At 39.4% G+C, this 22,918-nt stretch overlaps 3 protein-coding genes across 4 annotated transcripts; 2 read left to right on the top strand and 1 right to left on the bottom strand.

Annotated features, from left to right (window-relative positions):
* The first annotated feature begins 148 nt into the window (after positions 1-148).
* rtkn2 (rhotekin 2) lies at positions 149-7,683 on the top strand. The gene is made up of 12 exons (XM_060879892.1): positions 149-345; positions 1,290-1,492; positions 1,578-1,630; positions 1,723-1,776; positions 2,219-2,336; positions 2,424-2,624; positions 3,067-3,161; positions 3,491-3,597; positions 5,369-5,500; positions 5,672-5,834; positions 5,955-6,062; positions 6,135-7,683. Exons 1-12 carry the CDS (start codon positions 211-213, stop codon positions 6,740-6,742), a joined length of 1,977 nt encoding a protein of 658 aa, XP_060735875.1. The 5' UTR covers positions 149-210; the 3' UTR covers positions 6,743-7,683.
* On the bottom strand, positions 7,664-12,396 carry cfap99 (cilia and flagella associated protein 99). 2 transcript variants are annotated; one of them, XM_060879894.1, is made up of 16 exons: positions 12,300-12,396; positions 11,819-11,960; positions 11,564-11,708; positions 11,362-11,456; positions 11,043-11,155; positions 10,671-10,848; positions 10,207-10,287; positions 10,038-10,106; positions 9,810-9,896; positions 9,614-9,702; positions 9,257-9,461; positions 9,001-9,142; positions 8,760-8,911; positions 8,449-8,654; positions 8,110-8,296; positions 7,664-7,954 (listed from the first exon to the last, which is right to left on the bottom strand). In XM_060879894.1, the coding sequence occupies exons 2-16, from the start codon at positions 11,924-11,926 to the stop codon at positions 7,844-7,846; spliced, it is 1,968 nt and encodes a 655-aa protein (XP_060735877.1). In that variant the 5' UTR covers positions 11,927-11,960; positions 12,300-12,396; the 3' UTR covers positions 7,664-7,843. The 2 variants fall into 2 exon arrangements, with proteins under 2 accessions (XP_060735877.1, XP_060735876.1); XM_060879893.1 differs by having other exon boundaries at positions 12,221-12,390.
* A 337-nt stretch (positions 12,397-12,733) lies between these two features.
* On the top strand, positions 12,734-22,649 carry zfyve28 (zinc finger, FYVE domain containing 28). The gene is made up of 14 exons (XM_060879891.1): positions 12,734-13,129; positions 16,086-16,226; positions 16,351-16,488; positions 16,675-16,877; positions 17,399-17,488; positions 17,712-17,801; positions 17,891-17,992; positions 18,190-19,605; positions 19,836-19,928; positions 20,125-20,288; positions 20,812-20,928; positions 21,013-21,114; positions 21,500-21,603; positions 21,703-22,649. Exons 1-14 carry the CDS (start codon positions 13,091-13,093, stop codon positions 21,832-21,834), a joined length of 2,931 nt encoding a protein of 976 aa, XP_060735874.1. The 5' UTR covers positions 12,734-13,090; the 3' UTR covers positions 21,835-22,649.
* Positions 22,650-22,918: the final 269 nt, after the last annotated feature.

Raw genomic sequence — 22,918 nt, 5'->3', positions numbered from 1 at the left:
ACTATTAATAAGCCTTGGTGTCAATCAAATTTAACGGGCGTATTTATGAATGACCGTTTTCGATCATACGTGTCAAATTCAAAAGTGGTACATCCCTATGGTTGCTTAAGCAACGGCGATGTCCGAAGGAAAGCGATTGGTTGAATCAGAGCTGTGGAGTCTGTCGGTTGGTCGAGCCGGTGAGAGGCTTGTCTCAGGGAAGACGCCAGTATGGAGTCACCGCGGGACGTTCGAATGTTTAAACGGAACCATAGGACAAGGTCCACTATATCGTCCTGTTCATCCCTCGCCATGGAGATGAAAAGAAAGAAGATAAGAGATGGTGTTTTGCTTGCACAAAACGAGGTAGGTTTACGCTGTTTAAGTCAAGTTGTGTTTGACGTTACCTTGTAACAAGGGGACAAAAGACAGCCATGTTTTCATCTTTATTGTTTTTATATTGCTGGTAACGTTATAAGCTGTAGCTCGCGCACTGCTCGACCTGAATAACCGTAAACCTACTTAAATAACCGTTAAACCTAGCTCGCGCACTGCTCGACCTGAATAACCGAGAAGATTTAATGACGTTCAAGTGTTTTTTTTTAACACGTAACTACGTTATTTGACTCCATTAATGAACAGGTTATGACTCCAGCTCAGCTAATGAATGAGTTGTTTATTCAGAGCTACTTCAGGTGAGAACAAGATCAGTTAAACGGTTTAAATACCTAAATGACACAATACAAGGTTGGATTTATTGTTTTCCAATTGTGTGGGAAAATAAACCTTGAAATTGCACAGATATTTCAACCTAAACTGGTTTTGTAGGTCACCCATTGTACAGGTCTGTCTGTGTCTTCATTCACCAGATGCTATTTCGTCTCCATTCACTTGCATGTAAGAGATCTTCCTCATGTCTCTCTCTCTGTGCTTGAGGAATGATTTCCAGCATTTAGCAGACACCCTTATCCAGAGGGACTTACACTTTTAGCTCTTTTTTTATATACAACTGAACTATTGAGGGTTAAGGGCCTTGCTCAGGGGCCCAGAAGTGGCCTAAATGGGAATCGAACTCACGACCTTCCAATTACTAGGATTACTCCAATTACTACATCCCCAAATCAAAAGGTGGACTGCTGGAAATGCTTATCGGTCCCATTCTTCGTGATCGTTTTTGTGCATTTAGTGAAGTAACCTTGATTTAAAATTAATACTTCCTTTATTTTTTTTGTGTATACACCTGTTGTCTGCAATTACCCTGATTTGAACCTGCAAAACACTGGCTGATCTCCAATGCCGGCTTTTTCTAGGACTATAATCTCCAGGAGCTGATAGACTTTGAGATGCGAATGAGAGCAGGTGCATATAAGCTTCTGGTGGCCAGTACAAAGAGAGAACAGATCCTGGATGCAGCTAAAAGCCTGTTAACCTGCAACGCACGAATCAAAGCCTACATGACTGAGGCACAGAGAAGGAAGGAAGAGCAAGATGTCCCTGAAAGACTTCGACGGAGGTCTGACATGGTGTTTACACAAAAATCATGTGGTGGGAAACTGTGATGCCTTTAGTGAGATGTTTTTGTCTCTTGTCTCTTACAGAACTTCAGATTTACAGAATGGAGTGCCTTGCAAGGGAAAAGTTGCCATAACTGGTAAGATAATTATTTTTTTTTTCAATATTTGATACAGTAATTGCAATCATTTAGTAAGGGTCAGTCCTGTTCTCTTTTTTCCCCCCGTGTAGGTCTGCGGCTGCCACTATTCTGGAAGGATTCTGAACACTTTAACACCAAAGGAAGTGAGTAACTAAAAATACAGAAATAGAAATACTGCCACAAACCAAATGTAATGTTATTTTAAGTGTATTCTCTCTATTCTCAGTGATTTCAATAAATCAATACTCATTTTAATCATTGTTTGTATTATGGATTGCTGTTTTTTTTTTATTTATATATATATATATATATATATATATATATATATATATATATATATATATATATATATATATATATATATATATATATAAAATGAAATTTATCTTCTGTTGCTGTTCATATTTGCGTAATTCTAAAACCCCAGTTTGTGTTTAATAATAAAACATCTATTTGTCCATATGTTTAACTTTACTTGGCTTTTTGGACAACTATCAGCATGACCTGGATTATGTGTCAATAGCTTGCTTTATTTCCCACTTAAGGAATGCAAGATAAGACAGTTTACATGTCTTGTTTCTATAGACTCTCAGCGTGTTGCAGTCTTCTGTTTAATGAAGCTTGGTTCTGAGATATTTGACACAGAAATGGTGATTGTTGACCGAACAGTGACTGATATCTGCTTTGAGGGTGTAACCATCTTGTAAGTGATCAATAGAAACAATAACTGAAATGCAGTAGTAAAGTGTACATTGTGTCCTTGTTCAAGCATGTTTCTGTGCTGTTCCAGTTCTGAGGTTAAGCCAGACTTTGACCTAGCTGTTGAGCTATACAGCTGTCCAGTGGAAGAGGAAGGAACTGTGGTCAACACCCCAAAAAAACTGGCCAGGAAGCTGAGGTCCTCTTTTGGGAAGGGATCTGGAAGGAAACTCTGTCCCCTTCTGGATGGAGGAGATCCTGAAGCTTTTCTTCAATCCAATCCAATTCCACCGTATGGATTGCCTTCATATCTATACACACACACACACACACGCACACGCACACGCACACAGAGTACAATGTGTAAAATCATTACATTTCAAGAGCTTCAGTGAATGCTCACATCAGGAAGGGTAAAAATACAATCGTTCAGTGGCATGCTTGTTTGTGCTGGACAAGCTGGTCTGAGTATTTCAGAAACTGCTGATTAGTGAGCCTGTGTTCAGTGTAGCATTAGGTTCCTGTCCTTGGCTGACATAAGTGGAACCCGATACGGTCTACTGAGATCTGAGACTATTTTCCTAATTTTGATGTTTACATTAGCTGAAGCTTTTGACTTTGTACCTGCATGATTTAATGATTTGGAAATTCATATGACTGTTGAAATGACTGATTCAAATGAATGTTACTATTATAGTGGCTGATGACTGCAGTTTATGATTGCTTTATTTCAGTGGAGCAAAATATTCACTTTTGGCACACACCACTCTGGGATTGGAGCATACGGGGAAGTCATTCCAATCTCACTCACTCATAGTTTTACAGAGCGGTAAGAGAAAGAGCAACACCACTGTGCTCTTCTGTTTCTGCATGTTTTACTAGAAGTCACTGAGCTTTAGAATAAGGCAAGCAAAGCTTTGTGATCTGTTGGCAGTAATGTCAATTAAATTTTTTTGTTTGTATAGTGCTTTTAACAATGGACATTTGTCTCAAAGCAGCTTTACAGAACATAAAATCTTTATGTAAATGTATCCCTATTAATGTGTACACCCTTTAATGCCAAGGCTTTCATCATATCTGCCTTTGACCATATTTGATGTAGGCGAGTAATTTGAGATAGTTGAGATCATTTGGAGTTGTTCCTTACTTTTTGCTCAGTGGAGATGTCATCATGGTTGCCTCTCTATGGAAACTTGTGCTGTCACCTGGTGGCACAGCCTGACTGCATGACACAGAATGTGATGAGTGGTTATCTTAGCCAGCAGGTCAGTCACACACTTACAGTTGAGGCCAAAATTATTAGCCCCCCAGGAATTTTGGAACATTTTCCTAAAGATCTTTCCAATGTTTGCAGCATTGATAAAACTTGATATAATCAAACATTCGCCAGTGCTATTTAGTAGCTTTTGGTACATTTTGGAATATAAAATACATTTTTAGGCTTGCTTTATAATCAAATATAGTGAAAATGGGGTGGTCAAAAATATTAGCCCCTTGTGAATATTTGCTTTCAAAACACACCCAATTAATCAATCAGCTTTCAAAACACACCTAATTAATCAATCAGCTTTCAAACCACACCTGTGCAGTCAATTGGCTTCCTAACAACACCTGGGCATTCAATCAGCATTAAAGGACTCCAAGGAACAGGGCACTTGAACACATTATTGGGAGAGACTACTTTTACTCACCATGCCAAAGACAAAGGAAATCAGTCTTGAGCTCAGAAAGAAGATAGTGGAGGCTCATGATAAGGGGGAAGGCTATACTGCCATTTCCAAGCTTTTCACAGTGTCTAGAACCGCCGTACGTTGCATCATTGCCAAGTACAAGGAGACAAATTCTGTAAGAAACAAACCTGGGCGTGGTCGTAAGCGCAAGATTTCAAGAACCCTGGAGAGGAAAATAGTCAGAGATATCAGCAAGATGCCCCAGACATCTGCCAAGATGATTGTTGCTGACCTGGCCTCTTCTGGAGTTGATGTTTCAAGGAACACAGTTGTGAGGGCTCTTCATCGTGGTGGGCTTCAGGGCCATCGTCCCAGAAGAACCCCTTTACTCAAACAGCGGCACATCACAGCTAGACTGAGGTTTGCCCGTGAACATTTGAAAGGTAAAGATGAGTTTTGGGAGTCTGTGCTTTGGTCTGATGAGACTAAACTGGAACTGTTTGGGCACATGGATGTTGCTTATGTTTGGCGAAGAAAGGGTGAGGCCTTCAACCCTAAGAACACAGTTCCCACAGTTAAACATGGTGGTGGGAGCATCATGCTGTGGGGCTGTTTTGCAGCTTCAGGCACAGGGAGCCTTGTTCGGGTGCATGGCATCATGAAAAAAGAAAATTATGTTGACATTTTGAGGGATAATATGCAGAAATCTGCTCGTAGTCTAGCCTTAGGTCGTCGCTGGGTCTTCCAACAAGACAATGACCCAAAGCATACATCGAAATTGGTCCAACAGTTCCTGAAGGATACCAAAACAAAGGTCCTGGAGTGGCCCACACAGAGCCCAGACCTCAATCCTATTGAGAATCTGTGGCGAGTGCTCAAAGTGAATGTCCATGCTCGGAAACCACGTAATTTGGACCAGCTGGAGCAATTTGCAATGGAAGAATGGGCTAAAATCCCTCAGGAAACCTGTGCCAACCTAGTAAAGAACTACTCTAAGAGGTTGTTGTCAGTTGTGGCTCAGAAAGGGTTCACTATTGACTATTAATGACCGGGGGCTAATAATTTTGGACGTTTCATTTTTGCCCTTTCTTGTTTCAACTCACTATTTCAATTAAATATCCTAATCAAACTTAGTGGAGATTTTGTCTTTGTTATTTTGGAAACAAACACACTATAAAACACTTGTTGTTAATGGTCATTTCCATGGAGAAATCAAGAGTTTTGTCTAATTTCATAAGGGGGCTAATAATTTTGGCCTCAACTGTATGTGTAAAGCATATGAACTAAATCATTTTGATGGTGTAACCAATTAATATGTAATACATTTGAGATGTAAGTTTTATATTAACTAAAATCTCTTTTTTAGCAAAGTATTGAGGGTTTGCAACACTGCTGCAGGCTGTACTGTGTGCTGAAATCCAGTCAGATCTCCTGTTACTTCAGTCCTGAGGAGATTGAAGCTAAAATGGAGCCCAGTGTAATAATCCCCATTAACAAGGTAAACCATGGACATTAAACCGTGGCAGTCACTATGTCTTCGGTGTAGGTTGCATGTCATTGTGTGTTAAATGAACCCTGTCTTAGTGGTTATCCAACTGTTTGTTGCATCAGGTATTGACAAATAACAAAGCCAGTATACATCTGTAGATGAAAAGATATGTGTGTTCAGGATACTCGCCTTCGTGTTGTGGATGGCAACCCAAAAGGTGGAGCTAGGCTGAGCATCATTAATCCCGGAACAGGAGACCCTGCGAGCCATATATTCATAGCTGAGACACCTGAATTACTGCAGGATTGGCTCAGTGCTCTATTGCAACATATCTATGATCAGAGTGAGTGAATAATGGATATTGGGGTGCATTTTAATTCATTTAAATAAATAAATAAAAATTGGCATGCTGTTTCCTGTTTTATATTAATAAAGAATGAACAATAATTTGCTTGTACAATAGGTCAATGGCAGCACACCTGTGATAAGCTGATGGAAATTGAGGTCTTGTCTCCACGGAAACCCCCACTTTTTCTTACAAAGCAAGCTGACTCAGTCTACAATGATCTCAGTAAGTAACTTCCTTCTCAAAAAGGTAAAATGATTACACATAAGCAATTTAATAACTGAGATTTCTATTTAGGTATTGGCTCACCAGGCAAATTCGAGAGTTTGACAGATCTAATTCATAGTAAGATTGAAGAAACAGATGGACGCTTTCTTATTGGTCAGGAGGAGGAAAGAGAGCCTCCTCATTGGACGGCTTTGTTCGAGGGCTCCCGGCCAATGTTGGTGCAGAAGACTGTGTTGTCCCCAGGAAAAGATGGGTCTCCGTTCGTGACCAGTCCAGGCTTAAACAGCAGTAAGAAAAGAAGAGCACCTCCACCACCCCCTGACAAATTACCATATGTCCATCCCTCTGCCCACCCATCATGTCCTCCATCATACCAAGAAAAAGAGAATTCCAACAAGGGGATCAGGCCTCGGACCGGGCGTCCATCTTTGGATGCTAAATTCTCAGCCATGATTCAGCAGTTACAGAAGACCCATGGGCCCACCCGCAAAAATCCACCTTTAGCCCAGGTCGAGCCCTCTCGGAACCTTCCCATTCCAGTCAAGATGGAAACAGAGCTCAACCTGTCTAAACATGCAGAAAACGCAAGCAGCCAAGCCCCTCAGCCACCTCAGCCTGCCCCAAGAAACAAACTGAGGAAGTCTTTTAGAGAGAAAATGAACCCCAAAGCTTGGTGAACATCTATGGTTTCTTTGTATGTTAAACCCTTAAGTCTTCTATTTAGAGGAAAGCCCTTTATCCTTATCTTTTCCTACTAATTTCCAAACCACTACTGCTGTAATTTATAATAACATCTTGAGCTTCTCTGTTGGGCTGCAGGACTGAAGACCAGAACTTAAAAATATACAATGCATGTCTTCAAGCCTAGCTTGCTGAAAATAAAGAGACTTGGGACTTGTCCATCCTTATCATATAGTGGGCAATTTTAATTAATTTAAAAAATCTTGACACATGGATTTGTGTGAGTGCACAATAGGGGACTACAAACGGCATTAAGTCTTGTCTTATGTTGGTTTCAGCATACAGCCAGTGTAGGTTTTCCATGTTTACCTTGGGCATTAGTCTTAAACTTTTGATATTAGAAATTATAAAAATAAAAGAAATAACCACTAGTCACAAACATGTATAGATTTTTAACATTGATTTTAATGTCATGCACATTTTTTCTTTTTTCATTTCCGTATAACTGTATCACTTGTCATTTCAGAAGCGTGTTGTGTAGATGGTTCCTGAATGTTGAAGGCTATATTGTGACTACATTCAACACTACGGTGCCTATTCCACTGTACTTCAGTTTAAATGTTCATAGGAACGAATTCAAATGTAAAATATTACTTTAGGTTTGGAATGATTCATAATTATGAGATGTTCAGGATGAAGGTGAACTGGAACATTGACTTTTTTTACTTTTTTTAAGCTGTGATTGAACAAATATTCTTATTAGAAATGACGTGAATGAATTCAATTATTTCCATTATTACCATTTCCCAATGGTCAAGAGTTATTATGCAATAATTATCTTTTTACTGTAATTACTTGCTTTAATTCATATAGAGAACATTTCTGTTCTTTGCAGGTATCTTTTCTGCTTAGTCCAGAATAAAGCACTCTAACTTTCTTTTGGTTTGTCTATGTTCATTTTAGTTGCATTTAAATAAAAAAAATAATAATAATAATAAATTCAGAACTCAACATTTCAAAGATTTTCTTTGAAAATATTTATTGCTCCCATTAACTGACAATAGTCCTAATATTGTAATTCTACTATTATTTATTAGTTAGCTGTTCCTGGGTTCAGACATGAAGTGTTTTTGTTTAGATGCCTCTTTCTGGACCTGTTTCTCTAAAGCCTGCTCCAGTTGCAGCCAGTGCTGCTTTTCCAGTACCTGCTGCTCAACAGAAGAAAAAAGAATTTAAATATCATCTGAAGATCACTGCTGGTTTAGTACACATTTATCTAAATAGTTATGGATATAGAGGAAGACAACATGTAATCCCTAGCTACAGATGCATAAAAAGTGGTTCTATTGAATTGTGTTCTTACCTTTTCATGACTGTAACTCGTAACATTTTGAGCAGCTGTCTGCTTGTTTAACTTTGATTTGGCATTTTCAGTTTCCTTTCTCTTCTGTCTCTCCTGCTGTTTCATCCCCAGGGCTGTCTGCAAGGCCACCACTCTCTCATCTGTGCTGACCACCTCTGGCAACTTCAGTCTCAGTTTCGTCTCCTGTCTGTTTTACACAGAAAACAATTCACTGACACTTTGTAAGCTCATTATATGAGAATCTTCCTCTTAATAAATACGCTTTTCCTGCATTTTAGGAGAAGTCTATTTACTTCTGTAAAAAAGTAAACCCTGTTTATTGCAGTAAACCCTGTTTACTTTTGAAATGTGGCCTGTCCTGCCGCAGTCCTGCATGCTGTAATGGTGTCCAGCTGCTCGAGCAGTAGCTGTTCTTTGCTCTGTTTCTCCTCCAGTATCCTTTGCCTCCTTTTTTCTTGCTCTCGCTGCTCGTCAACCTTCAGCCTGGCCAAGCGTTCCCGCAGCTCCGCCAAAGACATCTCACAAAGCAGCTCATGACTTCCTGTCTTTAGCAGCACAGGGACAGATGACACATTATTTGCTTTAACTGCTCTGGGAGCCATTATTTTCCTGCAACAATATTACTGTATCATGCATAAGATGCTCAGCACCTCTGTGTCTTCCACAAACTTGTGATTGAGATGAGGTACTGACTCAATGGCTCGAATCTGACAAATGAGCTCAAATTTCCGGGTCAGTTCAGCCTGAGCTTCTTCCAGTGCCTGCCGAAGTAGTTCCTGGCTTTGCTCAGAGACCTCTTTAACTGCAATATACACATTATGTGTACATAATTAGCATAGTTTTAAAAAACCTACATGCACTAGTTCTGGGTCTAGAAAGAAAGAAACACACCAATGCGTTTTTTGATCTCTATCAGTTTCACTTTGGCAGCTTTAGAGTTTTTGTGGCCATCAGCCACCATCTGCACCAGCTCCTTCATCTCTTCCTCCTCTCGCATACGCTTCTCTGCATATCTACGCATCAGCTGTGCAGTCTGGGACAATCATGTAGGTCAAATCACAAAAACGGCTAGTCACATCATATTAATCTGATTTAAGTCAATTATTCTGTTAACAAATGCTTAAATAATTAATACATGATAACTCACCTCCTCTTTCTTGAGCAGTGCTTTGTGCAGATTGAGCTCATGGACTCTTTGTCGTGCCAGCAGAGCATCTTCATGGCTAATCTTCCCCTCCAGCCTCCTGAGCTCCAGATGAACCAGCTTCTCCTGTAGGTCTTTCTCCTTCATCTCCTTCTGCCACTTCAGGAATGCTGAGGGCTCCTTGGCTCCCTGCACCAAATGCTCAAGCCTGCAAAAACACAAGTTCAGGTTAATACTTAAGACATCAGACATTGTAAAGCTTTAGATATTGCATTTAGACCTTCAGACTATTCTCACCATTTTACACCATAGATGTATATGCTTTTATTTTAATTTCCCACTGAACAGATTGATGGTTACCTGTTCATCTCCTCTTCCATCAGTCGATTATATAAAGCTCCCTCCCGAAGGATCGCTGTTGTGTTCAGTCTGATGGGCAAGGTGTTTGTCTGTGACAATACGAACCAAATTTACAGGCCTGGATAGTATAAGATATGCTGTGTGCATGATAATGGGTTTAATTTTGCACTTTGACACTGTAACCTTTTTAGTCTACCTTATGTGTAGCTGGAGTTCCAGAGCAGTACACTGAGTCAAATTTGAGTTCATATTCCCGGTTTTGCTGAATCTGGGACAGTATGCTCTAATCAAGAGAAAACACAAACCACCTTTTTACATAATGAACAGATTCTGCAGTGTATAGCATGTTTATGTCTATACCATTGTAATACAAAGCCATAAAAAAGTGAAGAAAATACAAGTGTTCAATGGCAGATTCTCTTACTTTGGTTTTCTCTGACTTCTCTGGATTTGCACATCGGAACTGCTGAGTGTTCGCCTCATACAGTACCCTCTATATGAGATAAATATAAATAGTGTAAACATCTAAAGCCTGAATACAAAGATGGGCTTTGTTAACACAACGGGATGTAATAACATCTGTAATGCCTAACCTGTGCTTTCAGGTGGTTCTTCTGTTTGATGTCCTCCAAAACCTGTTGATCTTTTGGAGCTCTGCGGGTACTGGTAGGCACCTGTGTAAAAACCAAATGTGTGTAATAACATTGAGGTATCATTAAGTATATATACAATAGATAGAATTGTCTAATATACAGCATGTACTTTAGAGCGTTCTTAATTGGTGTAAGTGTCGTGAACAGGTGGAGTCTCAAGCTAGCTTCCTTGCCAGTCCTATGCTCAGATTTAGCAGTAGAAGTTTAATAGTGTTTAGCACTTGTTGGTTCTTTGCCTACTTGTTGTCATCTGACAAAGTGCATGATACATTAGTGCTTAATCTACAATGACTAAAAATAAAATGCCCTTTTAGACAGCCCTGAGATACTTTGATTAGGAGCCCACTCATTAGTTCATCTTAAGCATTAATCAGCTCAAGAAGCTTGAAGTGATTTATACTAACCGGCTTGGGTTTCGCCTGTTGTGGAATCAGTTCAGGAGCAGGAAGTGGACGAGGTTTGGGCTTCGTCAGATTAAACTCCTGCGGTTCCGTTGACTTCTTAGTGAATTTCTTTGGCTGGCTGCCCTTGGTTGTTTTCTTCTCAAGGTATCTTAACAGGCCTTCAACCTCAGTCCGCCATCTAATTGAAAGTACAGGGGTGGACTGGAATAATAACTGACAACAAACAGGTATCATATCATATTTTTATTTGTCTACTTAATGATTATACTTTTATGAAATCATAAAACATCTGTCACCCACCATTATCCTACAAATGTGTGTAGGTATTTGTAAGACCCTTAGATGCCACAGTCATTAGTACCCTTGTGTTACCTCAGAAGTGGAACTATCCACTTGCTGTCTACATAGGTGGCCTCATAGATCTGACTCCACTCCGCACGGATCCATGTGGTCAGGTTAGTGACATTAAAGAGGAAACTCAAGAGCTGAAAAAAACAAATATTTGTTTAAAATAAAACACAGGAAATCGATTGACACTTGATATATTACAGAACATAGTGGAAACCAGCTAAGGGAAAGACAAGATATTACGTTAAACAATGACTATACTGTATTAGTCCAATTAAAACTCAGGTTCATGTGAAGTGCATGTCTCATTTTGTGATAACAAATATACTGTGTATCGCCTTACTTTAAACATTTTTGAGCAGTCTAGTGACTTTATAATTGTACTGAACTGCTCCAAGCCCAGGTCCTCCAGATGGAACATGGCAAGATAAGAGACCACTGAGAAATCAAGTAACGGTACATGATGAAGTTATAATAATGCATGTTACTTTCTTAACATATAACTCTGATTTTTGGCACTGAAATGGTAAACGCAGAAAACTTACCAACAAACTGGTTTCGATCGGCTTTGAGAAAATATTTTCCCTCTCGATCATAAAATCCATTGATCACAACATCCAAAAGTTTCTGATGCACTAAACACCCATAAACTGTGTCATTGATAAATATCCGCTCAGCAGTAGGCCGATTCTGGGGCAGAGAAAAAAATTACAACAAGGTTCTCTGGGAATGTTGTAATGACATATCTGATAGTACAAACTACAAAATATGACTGTAATGTATATCCAAGTATATTATACCTCTAGAGTCTTGTTAGACTCCTCGATGAACGTATCCACACACTGTTTGTCCGGTTTATGCACGTCCAGCAGCTTTATGGCCTCTCTAACCAGCTCCTTATAGTTCATCCTGACAGTGCCTTCATTCAACGTGACCTCAATTCTGTGCATATTTTAATAGTTATTACAATATGAGAAATTTTTTTTACAAAAAAAAACATTTTACATATACAAAAAAAACAAAAACAAACAAAAAAACAACAAAAACAACAACTGGACGGAAACAAAAATAGAATCTACTGTTAATATGCACCAACACACCAAGACAGATTCCTACAGAACCTGACAATAAACTGATTCGGATTCGGATTCGGATTCGGAATGAATGAGACAGATAGCACACAAATACTAAGGACGACTTACCCCGAAACTGTTCAGGTTATGTTTGGATTATCGCTCCTATAAGGCTGAAAATATTGTGCTATAAATACGTACTACATACTCGTCTACAGGCCCGGAGGTGCAGGAGATGTTTGCTGTCGCTTAGCAACAGTGGGGCGTTTCCCATAGTGGAGTCTTCCTCATAGTTTACATATTTTAACCCACTACAACTGCACCGAAAATTATACTTTTGTGTCGTTAAAAATGACTAATTAACAAAACTCTGACACGGTCACATAATCACTTAAGATAAATATTTATCTATAGTGCTTTTGACACCTGTTTTCTGACCAATTTCACGTTGTAGTAGTTTTAACTCACAGGAAAGCTTTGAATCTAATTGGCGGATTGATTGTCAAAAACAAATACCAGCCAATCCGGATATAGATTGCTGGAATATATGAAGCCAATCCTAGAGCTAGATGTAGGATTTGTCTGAGAACGGGTGGGGGGAAAAAAACGTTTGTTAAATCCAGGGCTTATTAAGTCTGATGCTACTTCCGCAGTTGTTCTCCGTTTCATTCGCCAGCGGGCTGTGGAGCCTGCAGTGTACCTGTTTCAGCTCAGTCATGAGAAAGGAAAACAATTGGGCGTCAGGACAAGCGCTTATAAGCCGCGACGTCAACGCTGCTGTATATCTTCAATGGACTGATATTGTTTGGATGAATTGAATGTATATGTTGAGCCGCTCGACTCGGAGTCGTTTGACGCCAGATCACCACTGAAAGCTAGCTAGCGTTTGTTAGCTGTCTAGGTTTCAGTGGCTGGTGTTCTGGAGCTGCTTCACTCACCAGCCCGGCTTTATCTGGGGGGACAAAGGGTCGGTAAAGCTGGCGAGGTAAAGCATAGCCCATGATGAATCGCTTCAGGAAGTGGCTCTATAAGCCAAAGGTAAGTGTGACACAAACCTGCAGAGTGATTTACATGTATCTTGGCTAGTAATGCAGCTGGATTAGCTAACTTATGAGCTCTTGTGTTCTCGTGTCTACTGGCATACACTGTTTTAATCTAAAAAACCTTGAGTGACTTACTTCAGTGTGCCCTCATAGATCAAAATGTATTTTTTATGATGCTAAAATGAGTAATTGACCTTTATTTATGTGGGAGAAATGCACATTAAGACGTTTAGGTAGAGACTGTAGAGCTGTACTCAGGTTACAAAGTGTATCACACATCCCTTACTGTTTATTGTAACAATTTTATTTATTTATTTATTTATTTATTTATTTATTAAAACATTTCTCTTATTTTGTTGTAATGTGGAAGGTCTATGAGCACAGCAAGAGTTCAAGAACATCACAGAAACCTCAGTAGGGATGATTATGAACACAACCCAATTATTCAAATGTTAGTCATTGTATAAATGTGTACTGTAATGTTTTTGGCTGTTATTAACATTTGGAGCCCTACAAGAACCATGGCTTCAGTGCGTTTAGCTGATTCTAAAACAAGGATTAATACGATAATTAAGTCCAATTAATCCCACAGTTGATGAAATAGGTTGGCTGATTTTTGTGCAGAGGTCTGAAAAGTATTTTTTCTACTACACATTAAATAGTTTATTTATTATTATCATTATTATTATTATTATTATTATTATTATTATTATTATTATTATAATATAATTCCTGACCTTCTGGCATAGCAAGTAAACTTAATATTGAAAGTCTTAAAAAAAAAAAAAAAAAAGAAATAAAAACAGGTCATGGAAAGGGCAAGAAGTACTTCTCCAGTGCACAGGTTTCACACATTTATCTTTTAATCTTTGTCTACAAATTATTAAAAAAGTGTCAGTAAAAGGAACATTTAGTGATAAAGATCTGAGCATGGAGATTAGCTTCATGATGTTACAGCTCCTGAATTAATGGTACAATATTTGCATTAACATTGTGTTTTAAAAATTGTTTTGAAAATGCATAATTTCAAATTTGAGAAAAAAGAATCTTTTTTTTTTGTTTGTTTTACATTAAAACAGGTATTATTAGTACCCCTTTTTTTTTTTAACTTATTCTTAAGCACTCAAACACACTTAATTGAGGCAGACATTTCTTTAGAACCATTTCCCCCTTATTAACAAGGTTTCCAATAATTCAGCATCTTAATGCTGATTGGTTGCTTTTTTTTTTTTTTCCTCTGGAAATCATGGCAGCCTGAGCTCATCCTTTCCTAGTAATTAGTAAATAGATGACTGTGAATTTGTTACATGTGCATGTATGCAGGAGCTTTCTTTTGAGTGCTGATGCGGATGAATGTAGTGACTACCCAGGACGGATCAACTTGTACTTCCTGCTTCAATAAAATCACCTAAAAGAATTTGCATCACATGCCGAGAATAGTCTTGTAGAGCATGACATCATCGTTGCATTATAACAGGAACATTTTGCCAATTCGTATTTCAGGGAGGCATCGTGTTGGAGCTTTAACAATGTAATGGCTGACCAGTGTTCTGGCAGGAGTTCAGAGTGGAGTAATATGTACTTACCATCATCATTGATTTCATTTTAGCACACTTGTCTAACTGGTGAATTTTCAATGTCTGGCACAACTCAATAAAGCTTTGGGTGAGTCCTTGTGTTTGTCCTTATTGCTTAGCCTAATTTGCTCTGACTTTGCATCTCAGGGATATGATATCCATCTAACAGCACTGACCTGGCTAACCCTGTATAACGCAACTTACTAGAAATAAGAACATGATACCAGGATAAAGAGGCACCGAGCCTTGCTGTTTGATTCTCTAGGTTTATTGGGTTAATAGCTCAATAGTCCAATAGTCCAGGTTTGTTGAGGTGCTATGGGATTGGTTACCTAAGATCAGAAGTTATTCTCAAGCTCTTTTCCATACTGAGTAGCATTTAAGTGTGATGTAGCTATCAAAAAGCACCACCCTTATAATGACCTCTGGTCAACCACTTTAGATAACAAGTCAACAACAAATTTGCCATTCTTTCATGTCACTAGCATACTGAGGTGTGTAATTACACAGTGTAGCACATACTTCTGGTGGAAGGTGTACATTGCAGGAGATAACAGATGACGAAATAAGACATTCCATTTGTCAGCACACAACATTTTCTTTCAGGTGGATTATCTAATGAGAAGCAGTCATTCTTTAGTGGTTAAATCTGCTAAAGTATACATTTGCTGAGTAAGTATGGTAGAGTTTTGCTGGCTGGACAGATCAGCTTATCCTCCTCAACACCAGAGTGTGTGCCAAACACGTGCCATAACCAAGACCAGTTCTTAACACACGTGCAGATTACGAATGCACTTTGCAATATTTTCCAAATTCTATTGCTTGCCTTGGGAGAAAAACACCGGATCCAAACATTGCAGCCAGTTCTGCTCTTTTTGAGTTAGCAATGTGCACCTGCATGAATCAGTGACCATAATAGCTAAGCAGAGAAAACCATAATAATAGGAACAGCATGTCATAAGGCCTTAGTGGTTAGTGTGAGGCACAGAGATGTGAAAAGATTCCTGGAATTCTCTCTGGAACATTTCCTTCCCAAACGCATGATGTACTGCCTGGAGAATGTTCCTTGTGGTGTGTGGAATGTGGCAGAAGAAGGCCAAAGGTCTGCCTGTGGTTTAGTAGACTGTTTGATTCTAGTTTTGGTATAATTTCACCATCATACAGCAGCCTGTGTTACTTGCTGGTCACATTTCTCATTTGAGTGGGTGGCCTTTACTCCACGAGAATGTTCAGCACTATAACACATACACTGGGCAATGGACAGTGGTCACTGTTCACCCAGATAACATGCATAGTCATCTAATCAGATCAGATTTTCATTCAATGCTTTATGACAGACTTTTTTTTCTGTTCTGTCTCTGTTGTGTGGTGCAGAGGACGGACCCTCAGCTTCTTGCCCAGTTTTACTATGCAGATGAAGAGCTGAACCAGGTGGCCTCAGAACTGGATAGTCTGGATGGGAGGAAGGACCCTCAGAGATGCACGCTGCTCGTCAACCAGTTCCGTTCGTGCCAGGTCGAGTTTCCCATGTGTTTCTCGCTGAAGTGTTTTGTGAAATCATAGTAAATGTAAAACACACACACACTGTAACATTACAACTATGTTGAAACTTATTTGTGCTCCATTTACTCTGTTACAGGACAACGTGCTGAATATCATAAACCAGATCATGGATGAGTGTATACCAGAAGACAGAGCAAACAGAGACTTCTGTGTGAAATTTCCAGAAGAGATCCGCCATGACAACCTTGCAGGACAGCTTTGGTTTGGGGCTGAGGTACATTCTTAGGTCCTCTCTTGGTTTTAACACATGTAGTCCTGAGACTTGCGTAAATGTTTCTCTGTCCTCTCAGCTGAAGACTTTGAGTGTCTGCTATGTGGTAGCCATAGTTCCATGGTGTAACAATGCAAGTTGTACTTACTCCAGTGAATAATGCTTTTTAAACACTGGTTCTGTGTCCAGTGCCTAGCGGCAGGCTCAATCATCATGAACCGTGAGATTGAGAGTATGGCGATGCGGCCGTTGGCCAAAGACTTGACACGTAGTCTGGAGGAGGTGCGCAACATTACTCGTGACCAAGCGCTGCGAGACCTCAACTTCTACACGGAGCGCATGAGGGAGGTGCTGCGCCAGTTTGACAGCCTTTTTGCTGAGTTTGAACTCAGGTACATGTAGCGTTCTGCTTATTTTAAGTTTAAAATATTATAATATAATGTATAAGCCACTGCACAGTTTACTTCTTGCATTTTATTGGTTAGAAGGTGGTAATTAATTTGCTTTTGTTCATTAAATAACATTAACGTGTATGGATTTTACTCGATGTCAACACAAGCTAAATTTTTTTTGTCTGATTGGCCTCGAGAGAGAAGAGGAAAAGAATGCTAACATGTCTTCATAACCATTAAATATAAAAATAAACAGATACAAATACATTTTTCCTTAATGAATACAGAATTATAACAATGAACCATTTGATAAAGTATAAAATAAATACTGTAAAACACTTTGGTATGCGCTGTTAATATTTTTGTTATAAATACTTCAGGGTGGTAACAGCATCATTCTAGAGTTGATTATGTTCCTATAACAACAATTGTAATTGGTATTATACAGTAAGTGAACCATATGTGTGTCAGTATTGTGGAGTAATCTATCTTGGTTTCTTGCTGGTTGTGTTGGATCACAGTTATGTATCTGCCATGGTGCCTGTAAAGTCTCCTAAAGAGTACTACGTCCAGCAGGAGGTGATTGTTCTCTTCTGTGAGACTGTAGAGAGGCAAGTGATATTGACAGATAAAGCAATGTTTTTATAGCATAACACACATTTCTTACAAATTTTTGATATTTACTATTTAACCTTATTCTGCTTGTGAAACCTTTTAAGCAAGTAAACCAGGCATTGAATAGAAATGTATTTATGTACTTGTGGTTATCATTACATGGTTAAACACAGTTTACTATTTGAATTCAGTCATTCTGAAAGTACTATCTATTTCAAGGGCCCTAAAGCTTGGCTATCTCACACAAGACATGATTGATGATTATGAACCTGCTCTCATGTTTACGATCCCCCGACTAGCTATCGTTTGGTAAGCGATTCTTGTAACTACAGCTTATTTTTTTCACTACTCAACATTAGTGTTTCTGATTTCTATTAAAAATGTGTTTGTCGTGTTAGCGGACTTGTTGTGTATCCTGACGGACCTCTTAACCTGGAAAATAAGCCAGAGGACATGTCTGAACTCTTCCGACCCTTTCGCACGTTACTGAAGAAAATTAGGTATGGGTGTTCAGTGTTTCTTAACAAACATTTAATCAATACAAAACCGGATTGTTTCCCTTGAACATTATTTGATTACAATAAATGCAATTATGTACTGGCTAACGTACACGGTGGTTAGCCAATGGTTTTTTTGTTTTTTTTGCATGTTAGTGCAACATAATTTAAAATGTATTTTTTTTTTGGTGTTTATGCAGGGACTTGTTGCAGACTCTGACAGAAGATGAGTTAACGACCCTGGAGCGAAATCTGTGCATCTCACAGGATGGTGAGTTTCCTGGAGACCCCATCTCCTCTGCCACAGAGTCTGCTCCCTCTGTCAACACCAAGAGTCAGGTGGAGGACGCACAGAAAAGAGAAGAGCAACAGGAAGTGGAGAGGGTGACAGAGCTATGTTCCTCTCAGTGTGAGGAGGATGAGGCATGGGACAAGGACCAGGAACAGCAGGAGGTTACAATTGAAGGTGAGGAGGACACTGAAGTGGACCTATCCTGTTCCATGCAGTACGACGAAGAGGAGATTGAGCAGCTCAACATGATGGTGCACCGTGTTGGTGATCACATGTCCACACTGCTCTCACCTCCAAGCCAGAGACCATCTACAGCTCATTATCGTAGAAAAAAACAGCCCAGTGCGGGCATATCTAATGTGTCTGCTAGCTTTGGGGAATCAAGCACAACCTCAAGCACTGAAAACTCTCCTCAGCGAGCTCCAAGCTCCCAACATGAGGAAGAAGACCGGGTCTTCTTTATGGATGACCTGGAAGGCTTGGGCAACGGTAGAGATACTGGAACTAGCTCAGGAGAACTATTTCAGGGACAGCACATCTCTCCCATCATAAACCTCAGATCCCTCAAGTCTGTCAGGCCAGAGCCTACAAGTGACTCCACCTGCAATGGATGGATGACGGCCTGTCAATCAAACGAGGATTTTCATCAAAGCAGCCAGGAAAAACTGTGCCTCTCTTCTGGACTTGCAGGAACCTCAGAAACATTACCACTTGTGAATGGCTGGGAGGGACAGCTGGACAGTGAGGAAGGGGAAGGGGGGGAGCCTGCCGAGGTCATTGCTCACCGGACTGGAGGAATGAAACTGTCAGCCACTGTGATCTTTAACCCACGCTCACCCAACCAGCCTGAGTTGGTGGTTTTGCCACGCTCAACTGAGGGAGCTGCTCACCGCCTGCTCAACTCCTGTGTGTGCTGCGCTGCTGGATGTGTCGATGCCCATGATGACCCCACTACCACAGATGCCACTTCTGGAGATGAGAATCTGGACTTTAGCAAGTGCAAGCTTGCCATCACAAGCACTGTTATCCAGTCAGCAATGGGTGCCTGTGGTACGGGGAAGGGAGATGCACCTTTGCCCCTCCCACCTCCACCTGGCCCACAACAATTGAGGGAGGAGGAGGAGAACCAAGAGAGAGGAAGGTTTACTCATGCCCCCTGCTGTGAGAAGTGCCTTGCCAACAGCTCCAAGCTCTCCCCACACAGAGACACTGGAGAGGGCGAGTCAAAAGATGGATATCCCCATCAGGAAAGAGCTTGCCTAGTAATGGCTAGCTCTGCAGCAAAAGAGAAACAGTCCAAAGAAGACAGCAAAAATGAATCCAGGTTTGTTGTTTAGTGTTTCTTCAACAAACACTGAGAGAGTGCAGACAGATTTATTCTTCCTTATGTTTTTATTTTATTTGTCTATTTTTCTTTGTTGGTCTCCATTTATTTTAATACTGTTTGATTTTTGTCTTTTTTATGTTTGAGTTCAGTCAATAATTCTTATTTCGTTGTTTTTGCTTCTTTTCCTTTGACCTTACCCCATATATTCCTTGAATGCTGGTCTGCAGTTTACAGGTATCCCCTCTCAGTTCAGGCACCAGCAGTGACTGTGAGTGTGTGTCTGTCACCACATGCAGTCTGTCCAGTTCATGTACACCCAGGTAAATTAAAATAGCTTTTGACCCAATATGAAATGATGAGTATAGATACAGTTTCTCATGTTTTGGACAAATGTTACAAAATATTGTTAAGTGGATGCACTAGCGATTATCGTATTTAGTCTATATTCATTAAACATGTCTATTTTTACCTTGTTGGGTCATGTTTCTTCTCTCTGTGTGTCTGTCCATTCAACAGTTCTGTCAGTAGTTTGACCACCAGCTCAGAGATGTCTGAGGAGCTTGATCACCAGGAGCTTCAGCTGGCCCTGCAGGCTTCTAAATTGGTTGCTCACAACAAAATACGAGCTCGCTTCCATAGCAGTAGTGACCTCATCCATCGTCTGTTTGTCTGCATATCAGGTTTGTGCACACTTTTTTATAAATTTACTCATTTACATTTTGATTTGTGTAATATATCACATGACATGACATTAGACAATGAGGCAGTGACAGCCAGAAAAAAGACAGCAGCAAGGATCTTATTACAGCAGCGAGGAGGGATGATGCAAAGTTGGTGTTCCAGTTTATTTCAAAGGTGTTCGGTGGGGTTGCTGAGTGGAGGGCTCTGTACAGGATGCACGAGTTCTGCCAAAATTTGGCAAATCATATGTTTATGGACTATGCTTTGTGCACAGGGGCATTGACACGGAGGAACCACATTTGATCTCTGTAGTTCCAGTGAAATGAAATGAAAGTATTTCACAGCATGCAAAGAGATTCTAGAAAAATGTAGGCATCCAACTTTGTGGAAACAAGTTAAGGAAGAACCACATTTGTGTGAGAAGTTCAGGATTATTTAAATGCTGCAAAGTACCTCTGTAGATTATAGAGCACAAATGATTAAACTTAAAGATTTTATGATGTTTCATTCTTTTGTTCTCAGGTGTGGCAGATCAATTACAAACAAATTATGCAAGTGACCTAAGGAGCATCCTGAAGACGCTGTTCGAGGTCATGGCAACAAAATCAGAGCAAGGGGACAATGAGAAACAGAAGAAAGGTGAGTGAGTAAGAGGATGATTTAAACTTTTTCCTGGTTATGTATATCAGTGATACAATTTTTTAAGAGATCTTTTCACTGCAGCACCAAGAATAGGAAGCGCTGGATTAGAAGACTGTGCGCTTTGTCAAGAGACCATGACCTCGTCGGAGCTTGCAGCAAAGGCACGTGATGGCCAGTTTGAAGGTCAGTAACGTGCTCTCATCTTCTGTATGTAAGAGGATATTACAATTGAGTATGAAAGTCTTACACCATCAGGAAACTTTTTATTTGATCACTTATAAAAATTTAATACAATTCTGTTTCTTTCTGATTGATTCATTGTGAAATTTTGTATCTATCTTAAAAATCTCATGTTACATTTAATTACAAAATCAAAACCATTCATTCATGCACAATTTTATAGCCATGCAAGGACCTGCAGTTAGTATTAACATTACTTTAACTGTGAAAAGCCTATCTATCTAAGTTTAATCAATAGCTAATATTATACTAGTATGGTACCTGAGTTGCATCACTTATGTTTAGCTTGCATGGTTTATAGTTTACTTATTGTATATCCTCTCCTTAGACCCCCCTGAATGGGTTCCGGATGAGGCCTGTAACTCCTGCATTGCCTGTAAGGCTCCTTTCACTGTCATCCGAAGGAAGCACCACTGTAGGAGCTGTGGAAAGGTACAGTACCATGCACTAGGCATGACAATAATAAATCTCAGCCTTGATATGTGATGTATGTGTATGTACACTGTGTGATCTCTGCCCTGTCTATTGTAGATCTTCTGCTCTCGCTGCTCTTCACATTCAGCCCCATTACCCCGTTATGGTCAGATGAAGCCTGTGAGAGTGTGCACTCACTGCTACATGTTTCACGTCACACCTTTCTACAGTGAGAGGACTAGTATTTGACTGTAGCCCTGCTTTACACCACCAACACACATGGACATAAGCACATTTACCATGCAGCAAGATGGAAACATTTAGCCAATGCTGCATTTTTTTTTTTTTTTTTTTTTTTTTTTTTAAATAATTAATTGGTTGAGTTTGTGCACGTGCACAGACATGCACATTTATTTAACTTCAAATTCTATATGTATATGTAAATACGGATACACAACAATATTGGAGAAGCAACCCTGAGCAAAGAACAAATTAGCTTTTAAATACCGCTTCATAAATTGTCTAAAGTTAATAAATGCTTATTATCAAGCACATTGAGAAATGGCACCAAAGTATTTGCTATAATTTTCTTAACTAGAGCATGAATTAAATTAACAAAAGTGAATTCTGATCAGAGGTTCAGTCTTGGGGACTCTTACTCAGTGGTTAGTTAGATTTTAAAATTGTATTAAACTTTTGCTAACAGCGATTTGATTAAATAGAGTCAGAAGTTCAATAGGACTCCGATTCATTACTGAATGTAAACCATGACGAACATGTGAGCAACTGTGACAAGTATAAAGACAATAATATTAACATAATTTGCACCATTTGATTATGCCAATATGTGGCCATCATAAAATAATGAATAGTCTTTTTTTTTGTTTTGTTTTGTTTTTTTTTACTTACTATATTCAGAAAATTTTATTTATGAAAAGATGCTGCTCTCTGTACTATAAAAAGTGAGGCTTTAGAATATTTCGGAATGGCTGAAAATGATATGTATATATGCTGAAGTGGTTATGTATCTAATAGATAAGAAGATTTTTCTTCTATGCTCTTAATAGCCATGAATGTGTATCATGTAGATGCTTTTATTTCTATTAGTATTTACTGAGCTGGAAAGTAATTGCCTTTTAAAGCAGTGTCTGATCCCTCAGCTACTCTCTTAGACAAGTCTGTCCTGCCTTTTTCCCCAAAACTCAGTATAATCTGAGGTGCGTGCGCGTGCGTGCTCACATGGACTTTGATCTTTTGCATGCTTCTGAAAAGTTCTTGAAGTGACCACATCTCTAAACATACTCATTTGACCTGGTTTAAAAAAACAGACATG

This window comes from Tachysurus vachellii, chromosome 10 (assembly GCF_030014155.1).
Source record: "Tachysurus vachellii isolate PV-2020 chromosome 10, HZAU_Pvac_v1, whole genome shotgun sequence".
Classification (NCBI taxonomy): domain Eukaryota; kingdom Metazoa; phylum Chordata; class Actinopteri; order Siluriformes; family Bagridae; genus Tachysurus; species Tachysurus vachellii.
This window is presented reverse-complemented; position numbering and strand designations above follow the sequence as displayed.

Excerpts from the sequence above, each read along its gene's own strand:
- cfap99 (XM_060879894.1), bottom strand. The coding sequence starts at position 11,926 with ATGAACTATAAGGAGCTGGTTAGAGAGGCCATAAAGCTGCTGGACGTG. Across the intron at positions 9,703-9,809 it reads GAACTCCAGCTACACATAAG|ACAAACACCTTGCCCATCAG; the intron begins GTAGACTAAAAA and ends GTATTGTCACAG. Across the intron at positions 8,655-8,759 it reads AGTTTGTGGAAGACACAGAG|ACAGGAAGTCATGAGCTGCT; the intron begins GTGCTGAGCATC and ends GTGCTGCTAAAG.
- rtkn2 (XM_060879892.1), top strand. The coding sequence starts at position 211 with ATGGAGTCACCGCGGGACGTTCGAATGTTTAAACGGAACCATAGGACA. Across the intron at positions 346-1,289 it reads TTTTGCTTGCACAAAACGAG|GACTATAATCTCCAGGAGCT; the intron begins GTAGGTTTACGC and ends GGCTTTTTCTAG. Across the intron at positions 2,625-3,066 it reads CAATCCAATCCAATTCCACC|TGGAGCAAAATATTCACTTT; the intron begins GTATGGATTGCC and ends GCTTTATTTCAG.
- zfyve28 (XM_060879891.1), top strand. The coding sequence starts at position 13,091 with ATGATGAATCGCTTCAGGAAGTGGCTCTATAAGCCAAAG. Across the intron at positions 16,227-16,350 it reads ACCAGTTCCGTTCGTGCCAG|GACAACGTGCTGAATATCAT; the intron begins GTCGAGTTTCCC and ends ACTCTGTTACAG. Across the intron at positions 17,802-17,890 it reads CCCCGACTAGCTATCGTTTG|CGGACTTGTTGTGTATCCTG; the intron begins GTAAGCGATTCT and ends TTGTCGTGTTAG.